This window comes from Salvelinus fontinalis, chromosome 37 (genome assembly GCF_029448725.1).
Source record: "Salvelinus fontinalis isolate EN_2023a chromosome 37, ASM2944872v1, whole genome shotgun sequence".
Lineage (NCBI taxonomy): Eukaryota > Metazoa > Chordata > Actinopteri > Salmoniformes > Salmonidae > Salvelinus > Salvelinus fontinalis.
This window is the reverse complement of record NC_074701.1, coordinates 21,444,477-21,470,613: the sequence shown is the minus strand read 5'-3', so window position 1 is coordinate 21,470,613 and position 26,137 is coordinate 21,444,477. Positions and strand designations below refer to the sequence as shown.

The 26,137-nt window shown below is 41.9% G+C and overlaps 1 protein-coding gene across 2 annotated transcripts in view; it reads left to right on the top strand.

The window, feature by feature from the left end:
• The window catches only part of LOC129836351 (cGMP-dependent protein kinase 1-like), a 162,426-nt gene that overhangs the window by 107,746 nt on the left and 28,543 nt on the right, over positions 1-26,137 (top strand). For both annotated transcript variants that reach the window (XM_055902396.1, XM_055902395.1), the window contains exons 5-7: positions 6,277-6,340; positions 10,518-10,595; positions 11,352-11,446. In XM_055902396.1, coding sequence (XP_055758371.1) covers positions 6,277-6,340; positions 10,518-10,595; positions 11,352-11,446 — 237 coding nt within the window. The remainder of the gene's footprint in view (positions 1-6,276; positions 6,341-10,517; positions 10,596-11,351; positions 11,447-26,137) is intronic.

The window sequence follows — 26,137 nt, the reverse complement described above, 5'->3', positions numbered from 1 at the left end:
AACAGCTCCCATAATATTTTCATTATCAATTTCTCTCAGCCAATCATCAGTCATTTGTGTAAGTGTTTACATGTTGAATGCCCTTCCCTTTAATTGTGCTGAAAATCTGTTGTTAATTTGTTTAAATAGCATTGTGTCTGGTCAAACAATGTTTTTCCAACAGGTTTACTAAGGGTTGGTAACAGGCTGATTTGGTTGGCTGTTTGAACAAGAAAATGTTTTTTTCCCTCTTCCACACTCACTTTACAGAATTCAAAATTACAATTCTTGTCTTTCAGAATTTGGTCAGTTATGCATGGATGTGTAGGTTCAGAATTTGTTGTTGGCATGTCATGCCTAAGTATGCTAATCTTGCCAATGAAAAAAATATTAAAGTGGTTGCCAATATCAGTGGGTTTTGTGATGAATGATGGAGCCAAGTTGACCATTTTGGCCAAAATGTAATTTAAGGTGCGCCAAAGATTTTTTACTATCATTCTCTATATGATTTATCTTTGTTTCATAGTACAGTTTCTTCTTCTTGATCAGTTTAGTCACATGATTTCTCAATTTACAGTACATTTGCCAATGGGCTGTGCAGCCAGACTTATTTGCCATTCCTTTTGCCTCATCCCTGTCAACCATAAAAAAAAAATATTCCTTATCAATCCACTGGGATTTAACAGATTTTACAGTAATTTTCTTAATGGGTGCATGCATATTAATAACTGGAATAAAGATTTTCATAAATGTGTCAAGTGCAGTGACTGGTTTCTCCTCATTACACACCACAGACCAGCAAATATTCTTTACATCTTTAACATATGAATCACTCCAAAACTTCTCATATGACCTCTTATACACTACATTATGCCCAGCTTTTGGAACTTTGGTTTTCCTAGATATGGGTACTATATTATGATCACTACATCCAATGGATTTGGATACTACTTTAGAGAGATTTTTGCAGCATTAGTAAAGATGTGATCAATATGTGGATGGTTTCATTGTAAATACCCTGGTAGGTTGACTGATAACCTGAACCAGTTGGCAGGCACTGATTACAGTTTGAAGCTTTTTCTTGAGTGGGCAGCTTGATGAAAGTAAATCAATATTTAGGTCACCCAGAAAATACAGTATACCTCTCTGTTGATATCACATACATTATCAAGCATTTCACTCATATTATCCAGATACTGACTGTTAGCACTTGGTGGTCTATAGCAGCTTCCCACAAGAATGGGCTTTAGGTGAGGCAGGTGAACCTGTAGCCATATTACTTCAACAGCATTCAACATGAGGTCCTCTCTAAGCTTTACAGGAATATGACCCTGAACATAAACGACAACAACTCCACCATTGGCATTCCTGTCTCTTCTGAAAATGTTTAAACCATGTATTGCTACCAATGTATCATCAAAGGTATTATCTTAGTGAGTTTCAGAGATATATGTCAGTATATGAATATGATCTGTTCCTAGCAAGTTCTCGATTTCATGAACCTTGTTTCTCAGGCTACATATGTTAAAACTTCTCTGGGATATGTGGGACGCCAGTGAAATTGCAGGGCGCCAAATTCAAAACAACAGAAATCTCATAATTAAAATTCCTCAAACATACAAGTAGTATACACCATTTTAAAGATAAACCTCTCATTAATCCAGCCACAGTGTCTGATTTCAAAAAGGCTTTACGGCGAAAGCACACCTTGCGAATATGTTAGGTCAGCGCCAAGTCGCAGAAAAACATACAGCCATTTTCCAAAGAAGGAGAGGTGTCACAAAACTCAGAAATAGCGTTAAAATTAATCACTAACCTTTGATGATCTTCACCGGATGGCACTCCCAGGACTCCATGTTAGACAATAAATGTGTGTTTTGTTCGATAAAGTTAATCTTTATGTCCAAAAACCTCATTTGAAATTGGTGTGTTATTTTCAGAAATGCATTGTCTCAAACAAACATTAGGTGAAAGTGCAGAGAGCCACATCAAATTACAGAAATACTCATCATAAACATTGATAAAAGATACAAGTGTTAAACACACAATTAAAGATAAACTTCTCCTTAATGCAACCGCTGTATCAGATTTCAAAAAGATTTTATGGCGAAAGCACACCTTGCGATTATGTTAGGTCAGCGCCAAGTCCCCCAAAAAACATACAGCCATTTTCCAAAGAAGGAGAGGTGTCACACAACTCAGAAATAGCGTTATAAATATTCACTTACCTTTGATCTTCATCGGAATGCACTCCCAGGAATCCCAGTTCCACAATAAATGTTTGTTTTTGTTCGAAAAAGTCCATCAATTATGTCCAAATACCTCCTTTTTGTTTGCACGTTTAGCCCAGTAATCCAAATGCTCAATCACTTAGTTCAGAAGAAAAGTCAAAAAAGTTATATTACAGTTCGTAGAAACATGTCAAACGATGTATAGAATCAATCTTTAGGATGTTTTTATCATAAATCTTCAATAATGTTTCAACTGGACAATTCCTTTGTCTTTAGAAATGAAAAGGAACGCAGCTAACTCTCACGGTCGCGCGCCTGACTTAGCTCATGGCATTCTGCCAGACCCCTGACTCAAACAGCTCTTATTCGCTCCCCCTTCACAGTAGAAGCCTGAAACAAGGTTCAAGAGACTGTTGACATCTAGTGGAAGCCGTAGGAAGTGCAATATGACCCCATAGACACTGTATATTGGATAGACAATGTGTCACGTCCTGACCTTAGAGATCCTTTTTATGTCTCTGTTTTGGTTGGTCAGGGCGTGAGTTTGGGTGGGCCTTCTATGTCTGGTGTTCTATGTTGTCCTTGTGTTGTATTTCTGTGTGTTTGGCCTTGGTTCTCAATCAGAGGCAGCTGTCTTTCATTGTCTCTGATTGAGAATCATATTTAGGTAGCCTGTTCCCACCTGTGTTTGTGGGTGGTTGTTTCCTGTGTTAGTGTTTGTTTCACATTTCAGGACTGTTTCGGGTTTCGTTATCATTCACTTTGTTATTTTTGTATTTGGTCGTGTTCAGTTTTATTAAACTATCATGGACACTTACCACGCTGCGTATTGGTCCGATCCTTCATACTCCTCGTCTGAAGAGGAGGAAAATCGTTACAGAATCACCCACCAACAAAGGACCAAGCAGCGTGGGAACACGGACTCCTGGACATGGGAGGACATTTTGGACAGCAAAAGAGCCTGGGCACAGCCGGGGGAGTATGACTTGAAAAACTACCAACCTCAGATTTCCCACTTCCTGGTTGTATTTTTTCTCAGGTGTTTGCTTGCCATATGAGTTCTGTTATACTCACAGACATCATTCAAACAGTTTTAGAAACTTCAGAGTGTTTTCTATCCAAATCTACCAATTATTTGCATATTCTAGCTTCTGGGCATGAGTAGCAGGCAGTTTACTCTGGGCACCTTATTCATCCAAGCTGCTCAATACTGCCCCCCAGTCCCAAAGAAGTTAATGTGGGCTATTTTTAGCACTTTCCTGGAATTTTTGATCGTTTGTAGTGCTTTGTAGTGCGTACGGCCCAGTACATCACTGGGGCCACGCTTCCTGCCATCCAGAACCTATATAATAGGCGGTGTCAGAGGAAAGCCCGTAAAATTGTCAGAGACTCCAGTCACCCAAGTCATAGACTGTTTTCTCTGCTATCGCACGGCAAGCGTTACCGGAGTGCCAAGTCTAGGAGCAAAAGGCTCTTTAACAGCTTCTACCCCCAAGCCATAAGACTGCTGAACAATTGGTGAAATGGCCACCGGACTATTACATTGACCCCCCCCCCCCATTTGTTTTGTACAATGCTGTTACTCACTGTTTATTATCTATGCATAGTCACTTCACCCCTACCTACATGTACAAATTACCTCTAACCTGTGCCCTCGCACACTGACTCGGTACCAGTACCCCGTGTATATAGCCTCGTTATTGTTGTGTTATTGTGTTTCTTTTTATTATCTTTTACTTTAGTTTATTGGGTAAATCTTTTCTTAACTCTTCTTGAACTGAACTGTTGGTTAAGGGCTTGTGAGTAAGCATTTCACTGTAAGGTGTACACTTGTTATATTCAGCGCATGTGACAAATAAAGTTTGTTTTGATTAGATTTTACTGGGAGGCTTATCAGAGGTAGAAATGACAGTGATATTTATGTTTGAGCTGATGCAGTACAGGGGGACTTGCCCCCAAATGGACCTCCTACTGGGTCATACCGCCTCAGTGCTAACAGTATAGGTTCTTAGGCACATGATTACAGAGTAGGATTGACAGAGGCATTCAGCGGAGATAAATTAGGTTACTTAAATCATGACTGCCAACGCCCCTGGGACAATGTACATTTGCAGCAGCACTACGACAACTCAGCGACACAATGGTAGGGATTATCTGAGCAGGGCTTAGGTCACTGATAAGTCATTGTCTCAACGCAGCCTTGAAATGCGCGGACAGGGTCCAGGAGCCAAGAAGTTCTAGTTTGTTAGCAGGAGGGTGTAGTTCTGGTCCTGGAGTGACGACTGCTTTTCATCCAGGGTTTTTGCCAATTAGAATTGAAGTCAGTCAATTCAGGAAGTGAATTGAATTTTAAATTCAAAAATAGAATTCAAAAAATAATAATTAGCTTCCTTTTCAGTTTATGGAGAAAGTGTTGAACATAGGTGGCATTTCAGTTTACTTTCTGAATTGACCCCAACCCTTTTTCATCGTTGCCATTCAATTAGAGATTGATAACACCTGGGTAACCCACTTTCCAGCAAATCAATTAGCCTAATTGATCAATTAAGGGCCGGGGGGAATGAAAATCAGCGGGACTGCGGCACTCGAGTTCAGATGGTTCACAGTCCCATTTTAGAAGACTGGAGTCTAAGCCACGTGCATGCGAACCCTCACACACACACAAAGACACATGTAAACACCATCCTATTCCACTTTAACAGTTTTGAATCTAACAACATGATGATCAAATGTACCATTTTATTACAACCCAATTATGTCGTTAGATGCAGAACTTTCCATAACAGAGGCTTTGTGTTTGCCGGAATTGTTTCACGGCTCGGGGCCTAAAGTCACATATGTTTCCCATAGTAAGGAGCTATCTGACAAGCCATTTTCTGGCCAGGGTCCATGGGGGAAATTCAGCACCAGGAGTCAGTGCTGGGTCGAGATGGTTCAGATTACTTTAATAAAGCATGGAAAACGAGAGGGAGTTGGAGATGGAGAAACAGAGAGATGATATGGAGAGATAAAAGCCTTTGTTCCAATGCCTGGGTGCTATTTTTCTCTCCCCTCTGATAAACATTGGCCAGTTTTCTTTAGTCCATGTCGATAACGAGCAGATAGGATTTAGGATCCAGAGGACTGCAAGGAAACGCACAGAACAAACATCAAGCCTCTTCAACCTCAGAGTGTGTGTGTGTGTGTGTGTGTGTGTGTGTGTGTGTGTGTGTGTGTGTGTGTGTGTGTGTGTGTGTGTGTGTGTGTGTGTGTGTGTGTGTGTGTGTGTGTGTGTGTGTGTGTGTGTGTGTGTACGCATACAGAATACCACACATAGTACATGTGTAGTGTATTTATATAGGTTCATTTCTGGATTATACTTTCACCAACGTTAAGATAACTGAGCGAGTGTAATAACAGAAACTCTATTCAGGCTAACCTATTGACTGTAGCTGCCGATATTACATGACCTTCTGTTCAATGTATACTGAGTGTACAAAACATTAGCAACACCTTCCTAATATTGTTGAGTTGCACCCACCTTTGCCCTCAGAACAGCCTCATTTCGTCAGGGCATGGATTCTACAAGGTGTCGAAAGTGTTCCACAGGGATGTTGGCCCATGTTGACTCCAATTCTTCCCACAGTTTTGTCAAGTTGGCTGGATGTCCTTTGGGTGGTAGACCATTCTAGATACACACTGGAAACTGTTGAGCGTGAAAAACCCAGCACCGTTGCAGTTCATGACACTCAAACCCGGTGCGCCTAGCACCTACTAACATAGCCCATTCAAAGGCGTTTAAATCTTTTGTCTTGCCCATTCACCCTCTGAATGGCACACATACTGTACACATTCTGTGTCTCAAGGCTTAAAAATCCTTATTTAACCTATCTCCTACCCTTCATCTATACTGATTGAATGGGTTTAACTGGTGACATCAGTATGGGATCATAGCTTTCACCTGGATTCACCTGGTCAGTCTATGTCATGTTTTGTATACTCAGTGTATATGTCTATTAGCGTCAATGCCCTGTAGCACTGTGGATCCCTATTCTTCCTTGACTTCCTGACTCTTTTCTTCCTGCAGTGTTCCAACGTTCCATGAACTTCCGGAGGAGATACTAAGCAAGCTGGCTGATGTCCTTGAGGAGGTAGGTCCTCCGTTGAAAGCCATTTATGTACACAAATGTGTTCGCCAAGGATACACATTTCTATGGAAACAAAAGTGCATTGCGTGAATGGATAATGGCCTACGGGTTGAGGATGTTCTTGCTATGCTGAAGGCAGAGGAGGTTTGAGAGTTCTGAGCAACTGGGTATGGTGTTGATGAACTTGTATGTGATCTGACAACACATACAATTGAAATATAATTGAAATTCTTGAAGGACTAATTGAAATTCTTGAAGGAATCTCACCAGTCAAAGATGGTCAGATCACCACTTTTGCCTAGAGGAATGTATATATTGTACCGGTTCTCTGGTTTACCTTTTTTGTTTAGGTTTCCTCTCTGAATTATTTCAGACTTCTGGTGGTTTTGTAAAAGGTTATATGTTTTCTTTTGACATTGCAATAGCAATGATTTTTTTGGCACTACACTTCTGAGCTCCATTTATACTATTTGTTATCCGTTTCCCTTTGATATGTTCTCCAATTTTACTTTGGCTGCACACTGCTTTTTACATTTATTTTGTGCTGCAGGCTTTTAGAAGCCTGTAGCATTTGCATTTCTGTGTGTGTGTGTGTGTGTGTGTGTGTGTGTTCGGATAATGACCAGGAAGTGGTCCCAATTTTGGCCATAAAGTGTTCACTTCACAAGGACAGAAAAATCTATCAATTATGCTAAACTATGAAAATCTATGCACTCTCTATAACTTAAGGTTTTTCCTATTCCATTCCGTTTCTTTCAACATAAATATTTACCTCTCTTTCAAGAGAATGAATACATGACACACAATCATTAAAGTTCATTTTAAAGCTATAATATTGTTTTTGCAAGTTATTCAATGTGTGTACATCGCTTGCCTTGTCGTAGAAAATGAGAACCTTTGTGACTGCAGTCGTAAAATGAATCAATGCATTTAAAAAAGAACAGACCATCTGACTAATGCTTGGGACATACACTGACTGCCAAACACAAACCAAAATAACATGTTAACAGTATGTTTGTGAGAGCCCCTCTGTGCCATTCAATACTATGTTGTATTCACCAAAGTACTGTTCATTCTAATGTCAATCAGGTGCTGTCTTATTGATTTGTCTGAGATAGACTGAGACATACAGTGCATTCGGAAAGTATTCAGACCTCTTCCTTTTTCCCACATTTTGTGGAAATACCCCATAATGACAAAGTGAAAACAGGTTTTTATAGATGTTTGCAAATGTATAAAATAAAAAAATAGAAATACCTTATTTACATAAGTATTCAGACCCTTTGCTATGAGACTTGAAATTGAGCGCAGGTGCATCCTTGAGATGTTTTTACAACTTGATTGGACATGATTTGTAAAGGCATACACCTGTCTATATAAGGTCTCACAGTTGACAGTGCAAGAATCTAGCCATGAGGTCAAAGGAATTGTCCGTAGAGCTCCGAGACAGGATTTTGTCAAGGCACAAATCTGGGGAAGGGTACAAAAAAATGTCTGCAGCATTGAAGGTCCCCAAGAACACTGTGACCTCCACCATTCTTGTATGGAAGAAGTTTGGCACCACCAAAACTATTCCTAGGGCTGGCCGCCTGGACAAACTGAGCAATCAAGGGAGAAGGGCCTTGATCAGGGAGGTGATGGTCACTCTGACAGAGTTTCAGTTCCTCTGTGGAGATGGGAGATCCTTCGAGAAGGACAACCATCTCTGCAGCACTCCACCAATCAGACCTTTATGGTAGAGTGGCAAGACACTCCTCAGTAAAAGGCACATGACAGCCCACTTGGTGTTGCCCAAAAGGCACCTAAAGACTCTCAGACCTTGAGAAACAAGATTCTCTTGTCTGATGAAACCAAGATTGAACTATTTGGCCTGAATGCCAAGCGTCCCGTCTGGAGAAGCATGGTGGTGGCAGCATCATTCTGTGGGGATGTTTTTCAGCTGCAGGGTCTGGTAGACTAGTCAGGATTGAGGGAAAGATGAATGGAGCAAAGCACTGAGAGATCCTTGATGAAAACCCAATCCAAAGTGCTCAGGACCTCAGACTGGGATGAAGGTTCACCTTCCAACAGGACAACAACCCTAAGGACACAGCCAAGATAACCCGATCAAACATCTCTGGAGAGAACTGAAAATAGCTGTGCAGTGACGCTCCCCATCCAACCTGAAAGAGCTTGAGAGGATCTGCGGAGAAGAATGGGAGAAACTCAACAAATACAGGTATGCCAAGCTTGTAGCGTCATACACAAGATGTCACGTGTGCTCCCTCTCCGGCTTCTAGTTCACCAGGCTGCTCGTTATGGCGCACACCTGTCTCCATCGTTATGCGCACCTGTGCGTCGTCAGACTCCATCACTTCCATGATTACCTGCCCTATATATGTCACTTCCTTTACTTCTTTCCCCAGACGTCATTGTTTCTGTTTCATGTCTGTGTGTTGTTCGAGGTTCTAGTTTTGTATTATGTTCCGTTTATTTTTATTAAAACACTCACTCCCTGAACTTGCTTCCTGACTCTCAGCATACATCGTTACAGAATGACGCCTCACCCAAGGGAAGCATCAGGGAGTGTTATTTTAAATTTTTTGTGTCAGTGGGAATGACGTGGGTTCTGGAGCCGTTACAGGCTTTCATACCTCAGCCGGATCGACAGGCTCCCCTGCTTCCACTCTTGTCAGGCTCTCATGCCTCAACCGGATCGCCAGGCTCCCCTGCCTCAGCCGGTCTGTCAGGTTCTTGCATCCCAGCCGGCGGCAGGTTCCCGCGCTTCAGCAGGGGTGACCAGTCCGCTCCTGATCCCCGGGATCGTCCCTTGGATTGCTGTCCTGCGGCTAGTGCCCAACGCGCCAGGGAGGGGGACCGTCAGTTATGTTTTCTCTCCGCCGCTCGAGGTTGCCATGCTCCTGCGTCTCAGCCAAATTGACGGGTTTCCTGCACCTCTGCAGAGGTGACCGGTCCGCTCCTGTTTCCCGGGATCTTCATTTTGGTCGGCTTCCTGCGGCTGGAGCCGCATGTTGGGGAGGGGGTACTGTCAAGTGTGCTCCCTCTCCGGCTTCTAGGTCACCAGGCTGCTCGTTATGGCGCACACCTGTCTCCATCGTTATGCGCACCTGTGCGTCGTCAGACTCCATCACTTCCATGATTACCAGCCCTATATATGTCACTTCCTTTACTTCTTTCCCCAGACGTCATTGTTTCTGTTTCATGTCTGTGCGTTGTTCAAGGTTCTTGTTTTCTATTATGTTCCGTTTATTTTTATTAAAACACTCACTCCCTGAACTTGCTTCCCGTCCTTCAGCGCAGATGGTTACACAAGAAGACTCGAGGCTGTCATCGCTGCCAATGATGCTTCAACAAAGTACAGAGTAAATGGTCTGAATACTTATGTAAATGTGATATTTCAGTTTGGGATTTTTTTATAAATTTGCTAACATTTCTAAAAACCTGTTTTGGCTTTTCATTATGGGATAGTGTGTCTAGATGGACGAGGAAAAAAACGCACACATCTAAACCCTGTTGCTAACAGGTATATTGGGGCAGATCGCTAGAACACCACCCAGGATTTGACTGCTAGACTGAACAACAAGAAGACAATGCAACCTCTATGTTTTGAGATTGGATGACCATAATATACAAAGGTCAGCATCTGTTTCCATGGACAGTGTGTTTAGTTGGTCTGGTGTGGCACATTGGTCACAGTGTATTGATCGGCTGAGCCCTCTACAAGTTAAATGTCACAGCTTTGTCTTACAAAGGCCCGATACTCACTCTCACATACCACATTCAACCATCTTTTCCTGGATAAAAGGCAGTGTGTTACACATAATCCTGGCTTTACAGGTTAACACACTGTGTGTGTATGAAGTTCAAGGAGAGGCTTTCAAATCAAGAGAAAACACAGGAAATGAGAGTGTGAAGAATATGGAGCGTGCATGTGTGCGCACGCGTGCGTGCACATACATGTGCGGCTGTGCCTATGTGCTTATGTGTGTGAATGTGTGTGTGCTTTCAAAGGATTGTTGCTTCAGAGGACTATGCACCCCAACTAAGATACAATACTGAGGGAAAACCTTTTCACCAACGCAACGTGTTCAAGGTGTCTCACCCTGGGGTGAAGTGGGTATTAGACAGAGGTGCCTGGGTGACTCATCCTTCTCACTTATCTTCTCCTCTTTGGTTCCAGACACACTATGAGGATGGAGAGTACATCGTCAGACAGGGAGCCACGGGAGACACCTTCTTCATTGTCAGTAAGGGAATGGTGAGACCCTCATCATCATCAACATTATTGATATGGGGCTCTCAGCCAGACATGTTACCTTCTGTCCCAGCCAGGAAGCCAAATAAGGTCAACGATTTACCCCATTCAAATTATCAAGATGTACAGTATCCATCTGTCTCAACTAGTGGAACAAACCTCTTTCTCTCTCTCTCTCTCTCTCTCTCTCTCTCTCTCTCTCTCTCTCTCTCTCTCTCTCTCTCTCTCTTTGTTTCTTTCCCTGGGTCTTTCTTTCCCTTTTTGTCTTCCAGATCATATTAAAAGTTGAATTATCACTCTTTCCCTCAGATTTAGCTATGTATTTCTGGTGGATGTGATGTCATACCGCAATAGAACCTTCTAATGAATGAAGATAGAAGCCTTAATTAAGTCAAACGACCTTCTATATTTTCACTTTGGCCATTTCTGCTGGACCTCCATCGCTCAGTTGTCAGCTAGCTAATGACCTGGTTAGTGGTTCCTCACAGACCATAGCACCAATATGTCCATCAAAGATGTACAAAGATTTAGCATGCACAGATATGTCCATCACCCCTGCTCTGCATTAACCTCACTTTGATGTTGAATAATGTAGTGATTAGTCAACCATACAGTTACAGAAATGTCCATTACAGAAGGGTTTGAGGTACTTGAGGTACTAGAGTGCAGCTCATGGTCCCATAGGTCCCTTCTCTCAGAATGTATAACTACTCACTCCCCCCTTATGGATTTAAAGTGGCACCCTACCCCTTTGTCCAGGTGAATGTGACCAGGGAAGACAAGCCCAGCGGGGATCCTGTCTACCTCCGCAGCATGGAGAAAGGAGACTGGTTCGGAGAGAAGGCCCTGCATGGGTAAGACTGATAATCCCTCTACTCACACTTCTATCTCCCACTCTTTGCCCTGCCCCCGCTCTTTCTCTGTCTCTTTATCTATCTCTTTCCCTTCTTGTCTTTCCTCCATTTCTCTTTCTTTTTCTCTCTACCTGCACATATATCTCTCCCTCTCTCTCCCTTTCATTCTCTTTTCCTCTTCCTCTTTCTAGGCAGGTGCTCTGTGGCAATGGATGAAATCAGAATTGTTACCAGAATATCTGTTATGTGCATACCCCCAATAAACCACATGCATCACATTGCCTGAGTGATCTCCCCCCTGACACATTGTGAAGTACCTTGAGAACCTGGCAAGTGCTTGTATAAATCCAATGCATCATTATCATTGTCCGCAAATGTATTTGGTAAGACTGTACTTACAGTATGTACTTCATTGTATTTATGTGTAGTTATGTACTCATGAACTTCACCTGTACAAAGAACCCCAATGTCTGACGTAGCCTTCTTTTCATTCCTTATTACCTTTTATTTCATAATGATTATTATGTTTTTTTGATCACATTATGCATTTTACCACAATTTCCACAAAATTCTCATTACCGCAACATTCCAAAAAGGAATACCCAAATCAATTTCTAATATATTTTTTAACATTGCTCCTCTAATGAAAAGGCCTCAGTTAAACATAACACTGAAAAGACAAATATGTAAAATGTTATTATAAACCTAATAAAATTAAACCAAACCTTTTCCCTAATTTGAGCTTTTTAGCTGTTTCGGTAATGAGAAGGTCAAGTGGGGTAAAAGGGGTGTTTGAGAATAAGAACCTCATTCTGAAGGCATATGTGACCGACCGGCTCAAGTCAGTCTGATTTGAAATGGTGTTTTTTTATATTGGATTAAAGTAGAGACTCAGAGCTACAAAATTGTATATCATACGCTACAGGAATAATGGAAAATTAATTTTGCTTTGAAAGTTGATAAACTTGTAAACTCACTTTTTAGAAAATTGACTTTTAATGTTTTGGTACTGCTACTGGAGAGCTCTTCTTTGTCTACACCCATTCAGCATCGTTCACACCCCCTTAAGCTTTAGCCCCACCCATCTCTTTAAGTGTTGATCCAAGCATTCTGTACAAACAACAGCAGTCAAGCACCCAAGCTAACTTGCTAGTTACTTCCAGACACAAATGAGAGAACAGCTCACTGAACATTACTTGCCCTAGCAGAGCTGGTTAGGCTGTTATGTTATGCAAAGTGTTGGTGACTGCAACTGTGCTGTCAGATTGTCCGTTTGTATATTCAGAGCGTTTCACTCTCGGAGCGTTCAGAGCACACACTGGAAGCTCTGGCCGATGAGTAGGGTTGATCCGAACGTTTTAACCTCACAACGGCAGTCAAGCACCCAAGCTAACTGGGTATTGGTGGCTAGCTTGCTAGCTACTTCCAGACAAAATGAGAGAACACCCCACTCTGACCATTTGATTCACTCTAGCAGAGCTGGTTAGGCTTTTTTCATGTTATCCAGATCGTTGGTGACTGTAACTGTGCTGGTGGCAACAATTTAATGATGCTTTTTTGCCGATGTTTACTGACACCGGCCATATTCAACGGCTGTTCAATGTTTGTAAATTCATCAGTTATTCTGCGCTCTGGCACACTCAGACGTGAGTCTTTTGTTAAGAGAGTTAAAGCGCAATTATGTGTTTTATCTCCAGTACTCTGCCATGATTGTCAGTTATGTAGCTGCTCTACTGTTAATCTCAGTGCGTCCTTGCTGGGATGACACAATCAGTCTACTACCGGAGAATATTAACACCAAACACATTGGTTCACCGTTCCACGGGAGCGGACAGTACACAGCATACCATAATGTTCTGAATAATGGCCAAGTCTACCTCGCTCCTTATTCTACTGAACCGCTTTGGCGCAACAAACACAAGTCCAACATTTATCGGAAACTGTTTAAACTACCTGTTCACTACCCTCCTGCTCTCCGGGGATGTGCAACTCAATCCTGGGCCCAACATCACAGAGCCAGCGATACTCACCGGAGTAGAAAGCAGTGGATGGCCTCGGCCACTGATCGTCGCCGCTGTGGAAGTGGGTGAGTGCTATGGTCCTATGGTTTCTCTCGACTCACCCGGCTCCAGGATAGATTTTGACTCTTCAAACATACCAAAGTCGCTATATGCGATCCCTGACTCTGCTTCTGGTACGCAAGCTGTTTTAATTAGTTCCCCGCATCCAGTGCAGGCGGGAGGGATTGTTAATTGCGCTACCGAACTGCCCCTAATCAAAACGAAACAAAACTGCCTAAACCCAGCCATCAGAAAACACAGAAAATTTTACTTTTTTCAATGTGTCAATCACTCTCGAGTCATCTGGGACCCACGAGCTAAGCCCAACTGACTACTAGGGGGGCACTTGAACATTCGTAGTGTCATTCCAAAAAGCGATCAAATTCAACATCTACTCACAGACTCCAACCTTGACTTTCTCTGCCTCTCAGAGACATGGCTCCATAAAAACTCTCCATCTGCTGCTTTGATTGTGCCTGGCTACAATGTTTTCAGGAGAGACAGGACTGAAGGAAGAGGAGGGGGTGTGATGATTTACATTAAAGAACATATCCGATGTAAACAAATTGAGTGGTCATGTGATAATGAACTAGAATGTATTGGCCTGAACATTACACTGTCTCCCCAAATGTCTTTTACCCTCATTGGAATGTATAGGCCACCTTCCACCAAAAGTGTGTTTTTTGATCAGTTTAATAACATGCTTAGGGAATGTGATTTTGGGAAAGAGGTCATCTTAATGGGAGATTTTAACATTAATTATGAAGACAAGTGTTGTAGGAAAACCCTCAAATGGATCACTAATACCTTTGGCCTTACACAGCTAGTTAAAGGGCCAACCAGGGTGACTTGTTGCTCTAAAACACAGATTGATTTGGTGTTCAGTAATAAACCAGAGAGAGTGACTAAATCATTCAATATGGTTACTGGGCTATCTGATCATAATCTGACACTTATAGCCAGAAAGCTGTCTAAGAGCAGGTTTAACCTCTCTACTGTTAGAAAGCCTGATCAACTAAGAATACCTAAGAGTGAATTAAGCTATTTTGAAAACGCAATTAAGGGAATTAACTGGAATGATCTCTTGTCCTATGCAGAAGTGGAAGCTGATAGTCAATCCCCAATCCAGACTACATTAAATGGTTTCCTAAAGAAAATCAAATCCAAACCTGGCCAAAAGAGCACTCTTCCTTGGCTTAATGGAGAAATCTGGAATTTGATGAAAGAACGAGATTATTATCTAAAAATAGCCCTAAGATCCAAATTAGAGCATGACAGACGTAAGTTTACCATGTTGAGAAATAAGGTGATGAAAGAAATCAGACAGGCCAAGGCAAACTTTTTTATTAACATAATTGGTGAAGCAAAGGGAAATTCTAAACTGATCTGGGAGAATCTAAAAAAGTTAACAGGGAAAGACCATAGTAACACTGCAAAAAGACTAGAAATCATGGTGAATAACAATCTAACACGGGATGCAGTCGAAATAGCAATAGCCTTCAATTCCTACTTTATTGAGTCTGTCAGGGTACTGACACAGAACCCCTCCACTGGTTTCTTGGGCTCAGTGCTAGTAAATGATGCTCAACCTGTCTTCATCATAAGGGAGGTTTCTGAGTCAAAGGTGGACAAGGTGATTAGCTCACTAAAGAACTCTAAAGCCAAAGATGTGTTTGGGATGGACTCTACCTTTCTTAAAAACTACAAAGAGTCACTCATTGGCCCCATTACTAAGGTCACCAACACATCTATTGGTCTCTGGGTGTTTCCAAGGGTATGGAAGTCGGCCATAATAACGGCCATCTTTAAATCAGGCGACCCTGCTGACGTGAGTAACTACAGGCCCATTAGTATACTACCTGTGGTGTCAAAGGTTGTTGAAAAGTGTGTAGCAGAACTGATTGCCCACCTCAACAACAGCCCCTTCACATTACATTCCATGCAGTTTGGCTTCAGAGCGAAACACTCCACAGAAACGGCCAACTGCTTTCTTCTGGAAAATGTGAAGTCCAAAATGGACAAAGGGGGCGTTGTTGGGGCTGTGTTTCTGGACCTAAGGAAGGCTTTTGATACTGTTAACCATGAGATTCTCATCACAAAATTGTCCAAGTTCAACTTTTCCCCCGATGCCTTGAGATGGATGAAATCATACCTTGAAGGCAGAACTCAGTGTGTCAGAGTGAGCAATGAGCTGTCGCCCACTCTTAGCTATGATGTGGGTGTGCCCCAAGGGTCAATACCGGGGCCCCTCCTGTTCAGCCTGTACATTAATGATCTGCCTTCTGTCTGTACTGGGTCTGAAGTTCAAATGTATGCAGAGGATACAGTGATATATGTGCATGCAAAGAGCAAACAACAAGCTGCACAAGAACTCACTACTGTAATGGTCCAGGTTACAAAGTGGCTCAGTGACTCGTGTTTGCATCTCAATGTGAAAAAAACTGTTTGCATGTTCTTCACAAAGAGGGCAACAGATGCTACTGAGCCAGATGTCTATGTGTCAGGGGAGAAGCTCCAGGTGGTATCTGATTTTAAGTACCTTGGCATCATACTTGATTCCAACCTCTCTTTTAAAAAGCATGTGAAAAAGGTAATTCAAATAACCAAATTCAACCTAGCTAATTTCCGATTTATACGAAATTGTTTGACTACAGAGGTAGCAAAACTGTACTTCAAATCTATGATACTCCCCCACTTAACATACTGCTTGACTAGTTGGGCCCAAGCTTGCTGTACAACAGTAAGACCTATTCAGTCTGTCTACAAACAGGCTCTCAAAGTGCTTGATAGGAAGCCCAATAGCCATCATCACTGTCACATCCTCAGAAAGCATGAGCTCCTGAGTTGGGAAAATCTTGTGCAATACACCGATGCATGTCTTGTATTCAAGATCCTAAATGGCTTGGCTCCCCCTCCACTCAGTATTTTTGTTAAACAGAAAACCCAAACATATGGCAGCAGATCCACAAGGTCTGCCATGAGAGGTGACTGTGTAGTTCCCCTAAGGAAAAGCACCTTTAGTAAATCCGCTTTTTCTGTGAGAGCTTCCCATGTCTGGAATACACTGCCATCAGACACACATAACTGCACCACATATCACACTTTCACAAAATGCTTGAAGACATGGCTAAAGGTCAATCAGATTTGTGAACATGGTCCCTAGCTGTGTGTTGCCGCTTTCCATGTCTGTTGTCTGTAGGTGTGGAAACACTTTGTTGCTTTTATGAATTTTGTCTTGCTGCTTTTTGTTCTATGTTGCTCTGTCTGTATGCTACGTCTTGCTTGTCCTATGTTGCTATGTCTGTATGCTATGTCTTGTTCTATGTTGCTATTGTCTATATTGTAATTGTTTTTAATAACCTGCCCAGGGACTGCGGTTGAAAATTAGCCGGCTGGCTAAAACCGGCACTTTTACTGAAACGTTGATTAATGTGCACTGTCCCTGTAAAAATAAACTCAAACTCAACTCAACATGTAGCTAGCTAGCTAGCTAGGTAAACAATGAATCACAATGCCAACTCATGACGTTAACGTAAACTCACCCCATTCCGTACAAATGTGCATAACAGCGACATTCAAACGAGGCTACAAAGAAAACTAATGGGACTGTAGTGACTGTGTTGACTTCAAAATCGGGGGTGTGAACTAGGTTTCTATTCAAGCGTTGATCGACATGGTAATGGCTCTATGGTATTGGAGAAAAGTTTGAAAAACGGACCCTCCGTTACATCTTGACGTGTCATGTCGTAACGTACAGCACCCATAAAGCAACTATTTCTGTCTAACAATCTCTCTCCACCAGGTGTAGCACTTCTCTCATCGTTTAAAAACAAGAAATGGACAGTGACAGGGGTAAGGTGAGATCATCATTCTCAAAGTCGCTGTTTACTTCTAAGATCACTTTAGCACTTCCCTAAAAACCCGATTCAAATTCGACACAAACCTTTAAACACATTATATAAACTCTTTATAGTGTTTTATTTACATTTTAGAGGCGATAAGGTGATAAGTTGGACAGATCGAGTGAAAAAATCAATTTTCCGCACGACATCTGTCCTTCTCACTATCACGCATTAGTTTCGCTTCCCCACCCGCCATTTTTAAAAATACCCGATGGGGCTCATTGCCTGCTTGAATTATGCAGAAACGGGTAGTGTTTAGGTCATGTAATTAATTTTGTTGGAAAGGGGAGAAAGGGTATTGACATTACAGTTGATCTGGAAGTATTACGTTTTTGGGGCGCTAAAACAAGGGCAATTGTACGGACCAAGGCGATGTACGAGTTTACGTGAGTTTACGTTACTACCCTGAATGAATCTGCAGGTAGCTAACCAACCAGGTTCAATGTTAGTTAACTAACATTAGGCTATAACTAGTCAAGTGGCTATGAGATACGAATAATAAGATCATACACATACCGTTAGCTAGCGAGCCAGTTAACGTTAGCTAGCTAACAGTACACTAACTTGAAATTAAACCACTTTCTGTCAAAATTAGAAACGTGTAATGTCTGAAAATGTAGCTAGCTAGGCTATCTTACCCGTATATATCATGGATGGACGCGTCTCCTGTCGGGTTGCCATGGTTGCCCTTAGTTTGAAGATTTAGTCCGGAGAGAGGTGTTTTCTCCTTTTCCTTAGCTATCATCCTCAAATTCCACTGATTTAAAAACTTGGTCCTCCAGAAAGTGGAGAGCATACACTTAACGTTAGCTAGTGAGCCAGTCAGCTAACGTTAGCTAGCTAACAGTACACTTTACCTTGATATTAGGCTTATGCCGTTTTACTACGCAATAAAAACAATTTTAAGCCTGCATTAGAGAGGATTACCTAGACATACTAACCAGCTCAAATAGACAGAAGCATGCTATATGGCAGACCAATCCGAACTCATCTCTCGGCATGTCCAGCCCACTTATTATCTCAGCCAATCATGGCTAGCGGGAAGGTTGCTCACTTTTTCTGTGGCTAAAGCAACTAGGTTCATAATTTAAAAATTGTATTCGTATTTGCAGCATGGCATACAAGTTTGTTATAAAGGCACATGAAAGTTCATATGTTCGAGAAGGCATTTCTGACAAAAAACTAATTTAAAAAAGTTTATGTTCAAACAGCTCTCCTGTGAAGTAGTGACACGCGACATACGCCTAGTTTCCTTAACTTAACCTCTACTACTCCTCTAGATGATGCATCATGGATGAATAAAAGTTTGTAAAATAACTGATTGGAGTTTTTACAGGAACTTCAAAAAGTGTTGCCTAATGAGATGTGTTGCCACAGACACTGTTTGTACATAATAAATATTATCAACTAGTATACAATTTTTATGATTTATGGACAAACTACAACAACATATTTTGTGTTTTATTAAAATAAGTTACGTTTTTCTAAAGTAAAATTGTATGAAATGACCCGAGAACATAATCCGGATGCATTTCAGTAATGAGAATGTGGGGTGAAAATTTACAAAATTCAGGCGAAAGTGTAAAATGTATTTAAAATAACACACTTTGCTGAGAACTAGACATCTTAGTCCTCAGAATGGTAGTTGATTTTTGCAGATGGATCATGGTTTTGTAACTCAATTTGCTACAGACATGTTTAAAACTGGTTTCAAGAGAATCACCCGGTTAGTCTCCAGTGCGTTTCAGCCCTGGGTGGGTTTGATAATAGCAAAAGAGGAACCAAATGTTCCATAGATCCCCCCCTTACACACACACACACACACACACACACACACACACACACACACACACACACACACACACACACACACACACACACACACACACACACACACACACACACACACACACACACACACACACACACACACACACACACACACACACTGCACGTGAGTAAAAAATAAGGGATGTAGCTAGCACCATCTTGTGGTAACTGAATGAGGAACAATCCCCATTGAGCTCTATTTACCTGTGTGAAGCAAAACAGTTATAATGCATTTTGATGTATTGATTAGAAGTAATGCAGACAACCAATTACTGTGGAAGCAATAATTCACTGAGAAATCTCTACCCGTTTGGAGTGAGAGATATATACCAGTCTAGATCATCAGTTGCGTGTCATATTTCTCACACAAACAGTTATATAAGATCATTGTCTGATATTAATACAGGATACATAACGTGGTAATTATATGGCAAATGCAGTGTAGCAAATTGTGTACAGTATGGTCTATTCCTTATCTGAAGCTAATGAAGATAAGAGATGTAAGATGACATCATTAAAATGGATGTGGGACATATGGGACAGGGCTACTGTAGCTCTGCTGCCATTGGAAGACGATATGTGAAACAGATAAAAGAAAGAAAGTGTCCCACATTTCACAGTAATGAGTGAAACATTCCTTTGTGAAATGAGAGTGTTTGAGTCATGTTAATCCAACTCTTCTGATGGTCATGCTAATGATACCGTAGATTGGACTGACCCATTTGATTACAATAGGATTCATAGCTTTTCCCAGAAGAAGAATCTGTACACATTTCTGTTTAAAATAATATGTCATAGCGACACTTTCAGAATAATATTTTAAGGAGTTTAGAAAGTCTGTTTGCTGTAAATAACTCTTAAGATACAGGGAAAACCTTCTTCAAAATCGTGTTTATTTTCTCTATCTCTTGTATTCTCCCTAAGGACATCTAAGAAGGCCATCTGTATGTATCCTCAGAAGGACGCAGTGCCCACTTATTATTGTAACCATTTACCAACAAGTCTTTGTCTCGGGGCGTCTTGAGAAAAGCGATCCACACAACATTTGCTTTGATGGTCATGCATGCCTCTCAAATTGAAATAAAGACCACTGTCAAAGCTGCTAGGAGTACTGGGTGGAGGAGTCAAGCACAGAGAGCAGGGTTTAAAGAAAGTGGATTTATTTTCCAGTCGACAGGAAAAACGATCATGCCCTAAACACACGGGCGCATGAAAAGACGAGTCCAAAAACACAGGACTAAACTGTCCAAGAAAAAATAATAAATCCACATAACAAATCCAACACCAAATAACAGAAACAAGCCCGCACAACAGCCAGCGGGCTTACTGCCCTTAAATAGCCTACCCACAAAACTAAACTCAAAACAGGTGCACCCAATCAGCCCAAACTAACAGAAACAAAAAGAAAATAATCGATGGCAGCTAGTAGGCCGGTGACGACGACCGCCGAGCGCCGCCCGAACAGGAAGAGACACCATCTTCGGCGGGATTCGTGACAACCACAGCTTCTTCAATGAATGCTTTTGACCAGGGGGCTTCAAGCTAGGTTTTTAATCAGAGGTTAATGGTGTGTGTCGATGCTTATGCAACTCTATATGTGTGTGATGAAGGACATGCTACATCTCAAGACTCTGACTTTGATCTTTTGTTACAATATTTGCAAATCACATTCTGTTCTCTTAGCAATGATACTGGAGTGTGTGTGTGTCTGCCTGTGCACATGTTTTCACATCTCTTAGTAATGATACTGGAGTGTGTGTGTGTCTGCCTGTGCACATGTTTTCACATCTCTTAGCAATGATACTGGAGTGTGTGTGTGTCTGCCTGTGCACATGTTTTCATGCGCGTGCGTGTTTACGTGAAACAGAAATTGTTCCACTCTCCTCTTAGGTTATAGTCTATCATGTACATAAATCTTTTTGGCAGTTCTAGGAACAGAGGTACCTCAAAACATAGTTGTTGTCCCCGATAGGGCAGCATAGTATCTGATGTCACATTCTTGTATGAACTCCCATTTGAGGTGTAGATCCATCAACAGTTCAGACGATGTGTGCTGTGCTTTGGGGGAGTGTGTGTGTTGTGCGTGTGCGTTCATGTGTGTGGGTTGATAGGAGGGTCAGTAGAGGATGAGAGCTTATTTAAAGAGTTTGACATCGTTGACAGAGAAGGGAAACAATATGATTGGTGCTGGTCTCAAGTCCCACCTCAGCCTGTATTTTCATAACCCCTCCTTGGGACACCAGATCAACATCCAATTACCAGTTTAATTCAAACGCTCGACTGGAAATGTACACCGCTGGCCGGGTCTCCGCCGTGCTGCTCTAAAGGACATTCAGAGCTTCTCTCTCTCGCTCTCTCGCTCTGTGTGTGTTTACAAGCAATTGTGAAGGTCTGCGGTGATCAGAGTAAATCAATTGTTTGCAGAGGTTAACAGAGAGCAGAAATAGTTTCCAACTACTATTGTCAATATCAACAATATGACAGCCAAAAGCATTACCCCGTCAACCAAAGGAGAAGAGGAGAGCATGTGATGGAGACCCCCCTCTATTACTTAAATGGACAATCTGGAGTTTAAACAATAACAAAGCCATCCCCGCCACTGTTTCTGTAAAAAGCTGAGGGATGGTGCTGGATATCAAATTCATAGAAAGAGCTATGGATTCAAGGACTGACCATCATCCATGATATAAAAAGTATAGTTGTAACCATGTTTTGAGGCTATAAAGTGTTTGTTTACATTTACTTAGTTTACAAACAGTGGAGTAAAACAAGCTTATATTTTGGGTTCTGGTGGGGTACGGCAGTTGAACGAAACTCACAAGACATTTATAAATTATATCCTTCAAGAATCATTGGGTATCACGTCATTAACTTAAGTCCAAAAATGGATGTAGCAACTGCAGATTGCCCCTTTAACAGTGAATCTATCTATCCCACACACCGGCTGTATTGGGTTGTTGGTGTCCTAATGAAAGGAAATCACCATGGTGTGTAAATAATACAAAAACTGTACACCTTTTATGAGGCAAATTAGCGCAGCTAGCAGCTCAGTCTCTGTGTGTATGTACCATTTAGAGGAAAGGGCTCTGCTCATTATCTGAGATAGAAAGCAAAATAGATTTTGTGTGAATCAAATCAAATCAAATTGTTTTTGTCACATGCGCCAAATACAACATTACTGTGAAATGCTTACTTACAAGCCCTTAACCAACAATGCAGTTCAAGAAATAGAGTTAATAAAATATATATTAAATTAACTAAAGTTAAAAAAAAATTGAATTATTCACAAGGTAACACAAGAAATGTACATAACAATAACGAGGCTATATACAGGGGGTAGCGGTACTGAGTCAATGTGCAGGGGTACAGGTTAATCAAGGTAATTTGTAATGTGACTACGCATAGATAGTAAACCGCGAGTAGCAGCCGGGTGAGGAGGGGGTGGGGGGTGTTCAATGTAAATAGTCCGGGTGGCACATTTGAATAGTGTAGTTGTTCAGCAGTCTTTTTTCTTGGGGGTAGAAGAGTGTTTTGGTCCTAGACTTGGCGTTCTGGTACAGCTTGCCGTGCGGTAGCAGAGAGAGCAGTCTATGACTTGGGTGACTGCAGTCATTGACAATTTTTGGGGCCTTCATCTGACACCGCCTAGTAAACTCAGCAAAAAAAGAAACGTCCTCTCACTGTCAACTGTGTTTATTTCCAGCAAACTTAACATGTGTAAATATTTGTATGAACATAACAAGATTCAACAACTGAGACATAACCTGAACAAGTTCCACAGACATATGACTAACAGAAATGGAATAAGGTGTCCCTGAACAAAGAGGGCGTCAAAATCAAAAGTAACAGTCAGTATCTGGTGTGGCCACCAGCTGCATTAAGTACTGCAGTGCATCTCCTCCTCATGGACTGCACCAGATTTGCCAGTTCTTGCTGTGAGATGTTACCCCACTCTTCCACCAAGGCACCTGCAAAGTTCCCAGACATTTCTGGGGGGAATGGCTCTAGCCCTCACCCTCCGATCCCACAGGTCCCAGACGTGCTCAATGGGATTGAGATCCGGGCTCTTCGCTGGCAATGGCAGAACGCTGACATTCCTGTCTTATAGGAAATCACACACAGAATGAGCAGTATGGCTGGTGGCATTGTCATGCTGGAGGGTCATGTCAGGATGAGCCTGCAGGAATTGTACTACATGAGGGAGGAGGATGTCTTCCCTGTAACGCACAGCGTTGAGATTGCCTGCAATGACAACAAGCTCAGTCCGATGATGCTGTGACACACCGCCCCAGACCATGACGGATCCTCCACCTCCAAATCGATCCCGCTCCAGAGGACAGGCCTCGAAGTAACGCTCATTCCTAAACTCGAATCTGACCATCACCCCTGGTGAGACCATATTTATTACCTGGGGCGGCAGGTAGCCTAGTGGTTAGAGTGGTAACCGAAAGGTTGGAAGATTGAATCCCCGAGCTGACAAGGTAAAAATCTGTCGTTCTGCCCCTGAACAAGGCAGTTAACCCACTGTTCCTAGGCCATCATTGAAAATAAGAATTTATTCTTAACTGACCTGCCTATATATATATATACAGTGGGGAGAACAAGTACTTGATACACTGCCGATTTTGCAGGTTTTCCTACTTACAAAGCAGATGGATTACCAGTACGTGTACTCAAAGTATACGCGGACCATTGCCATTGGAAGAATCCCGGAACATATTGCAGTCTGTGCTAGCAAAACAATCCTGTAGCGTAGCATCTGTGTCATCTGACCACTACTGTATTGAGCGAGTCACTGGTACTTCTTGCTTTAGTTTTTGCTTGTAAGCAGGAATCAGGAGGATAGGATCATTGTCAGATTTGGCAAATGGAGGGCAAGGGAGAGCGTTGTATGCGTCTCTGTTTGTGGAGAAAAGGTGGTCTAGAGTTTTTTTTCCTCTGGTTGCACATGTGACATACTGGTAGAAATTAGGTCAAACGGATTTAAGTTTTCCTGCATTAAAGTCCCCGGCCACTGGGAGCGCTGCTTCTGGATGAGCATTTTCTTGTTTGCTTATGGCCTTATACAGCTCGTTGAGTGCGGTCTTAGTCCCAGCATCGGTTTGTGGTGGTAAATAGACGGCTACGAATAATATAGATGTGAACTCTCTTGGTAGATAGTGTGGGCTACAGCTTATCATGAGGTATTCTACTTCAGACGAGCAATACCACGCACACCAGCAGTTATTGACAAATAGACACACACCCCCGCCCCTCGTCTTACCAGACGTAGCTGCTCTGTCTTGCCGAAAAACGGAGAAGCCAGCCATCTCTATATAATCCGTGTCGTTGTTCAGCCAAGTCTCTGTGAAACATATTATTACAGTTATTACAGTTTTTAATATCCTGTTGGTAGGATATTCTTAAGCGTAGATCATCCAGTCTGTTTTCCAATCATTGCACGTTGGCCAATAATACCAAGGGTAGTGGCGGTTTACTCCCTCGCCAATGAATTCTCACAAGGCACCCAGGCCTCCGTCCCCTGTCTTCTTTTTCACACAAATGATGGGGATAAGGGCCTGGTCTCGGGAGGCAGTAAGTCCTTTGCGTTGGACTCATTAAAGAAAAAGCTTTGTCCAGTTCGAGGTGAGAAATCACTGTTCTGATGTTCAGAATCTTTTTGCGGTCATAAGAGATGGTAACAGCAACATTATGTCCAAAATTAGTTTTAAAAAATGCAAAAAAACAAACAAAATAGCAAAGTTGGTTAGGAGCCAGGAAAACGGCAGCCATCCCCTCCGGCGCATCTATGTGTGTGTGCGTGCGAACGTACATGTTTGTGTTGGGGGTTTCTTTCTTCTAACATGGAAAAAGCAATGTACCCTGTCCTCTTGAGAGACAGGTGTATCAGCCAAAACACTGTTGACAACAGCACAATGGCAGAGAGAGTTTCACAACTAGTATTGTCAATATCAACAAAAATGTTACCCCGGCAACAAAAGGAGAAGAGGAGAGCAGGTGATGGAAATCCCCCTCTAATATGAAACCCTGGAGGTCCCTTAAATGGGCAATCTGGAGATGAAACAATAACAAAGCCTCCCCTGCCACTGTTTCTGTAAAAAGCTGAGGGATGGAGCTGGATATCAAATTCATAGACAGAGCTATGGATGCAAGGACTGACCATCATCATCCATGATATAAACGTATAGTTGTCACTATGTTGAGGCTATACAGTGTTTGTTTACATTCATTTTGTTTACAAATGTCACGCCCTGGCCTTAGTATTCTTTGTTTTCTTAATTATTTTTAGTTAGGTCAGGGTGTGACATGGGGAATGCATGTGTTTTTTGTAGTGTCTAGGGTGGTTGTAAGGTTTAGGGGGTTTATTAGAGTAGTTGGGTTTATGTTTAGTATAGAAGTCTAGCTGTGTCTATGGTTGAGTGTAGGTATCTAGGAAAGTCTATGGTTGCCTGAATTGGGTCTCAATTAGAGACAGCTGGTTATTGTTGTCTCTGATTGGGAGCCATATTTAAGGCAACCATAGGCTTTAGCTGTTTGTGGGGAATTGGCTATGTTGAAGTGTTTTGTGTCAGCACTTATGTTTGATAGCTTCACGGTCGTCTGTTTTGTTTGTTGTTTTGTTTTTTCCTTCTTTAAATAAAAATATGTACTTTCCACGCGCTGCGCCTTGGTCCTCTCCCAGTCCCTTTGACGATCGTGACAACAAACAGTGGAGTAAAACAATATTATGTTTTGGGTTCTGATGGGATTCAACAGTTTAACTAAGCTCACGAGGCATTTATAAATGATATCTTTCAAGAATCAATGGTATCACGTCATTAACTTCAGTCCAAAAATGGATGTAGCAACTGCAGATTGCCCCTTTAACAGTGAACAGCTAGCAACTCAGTCTCTTTGTG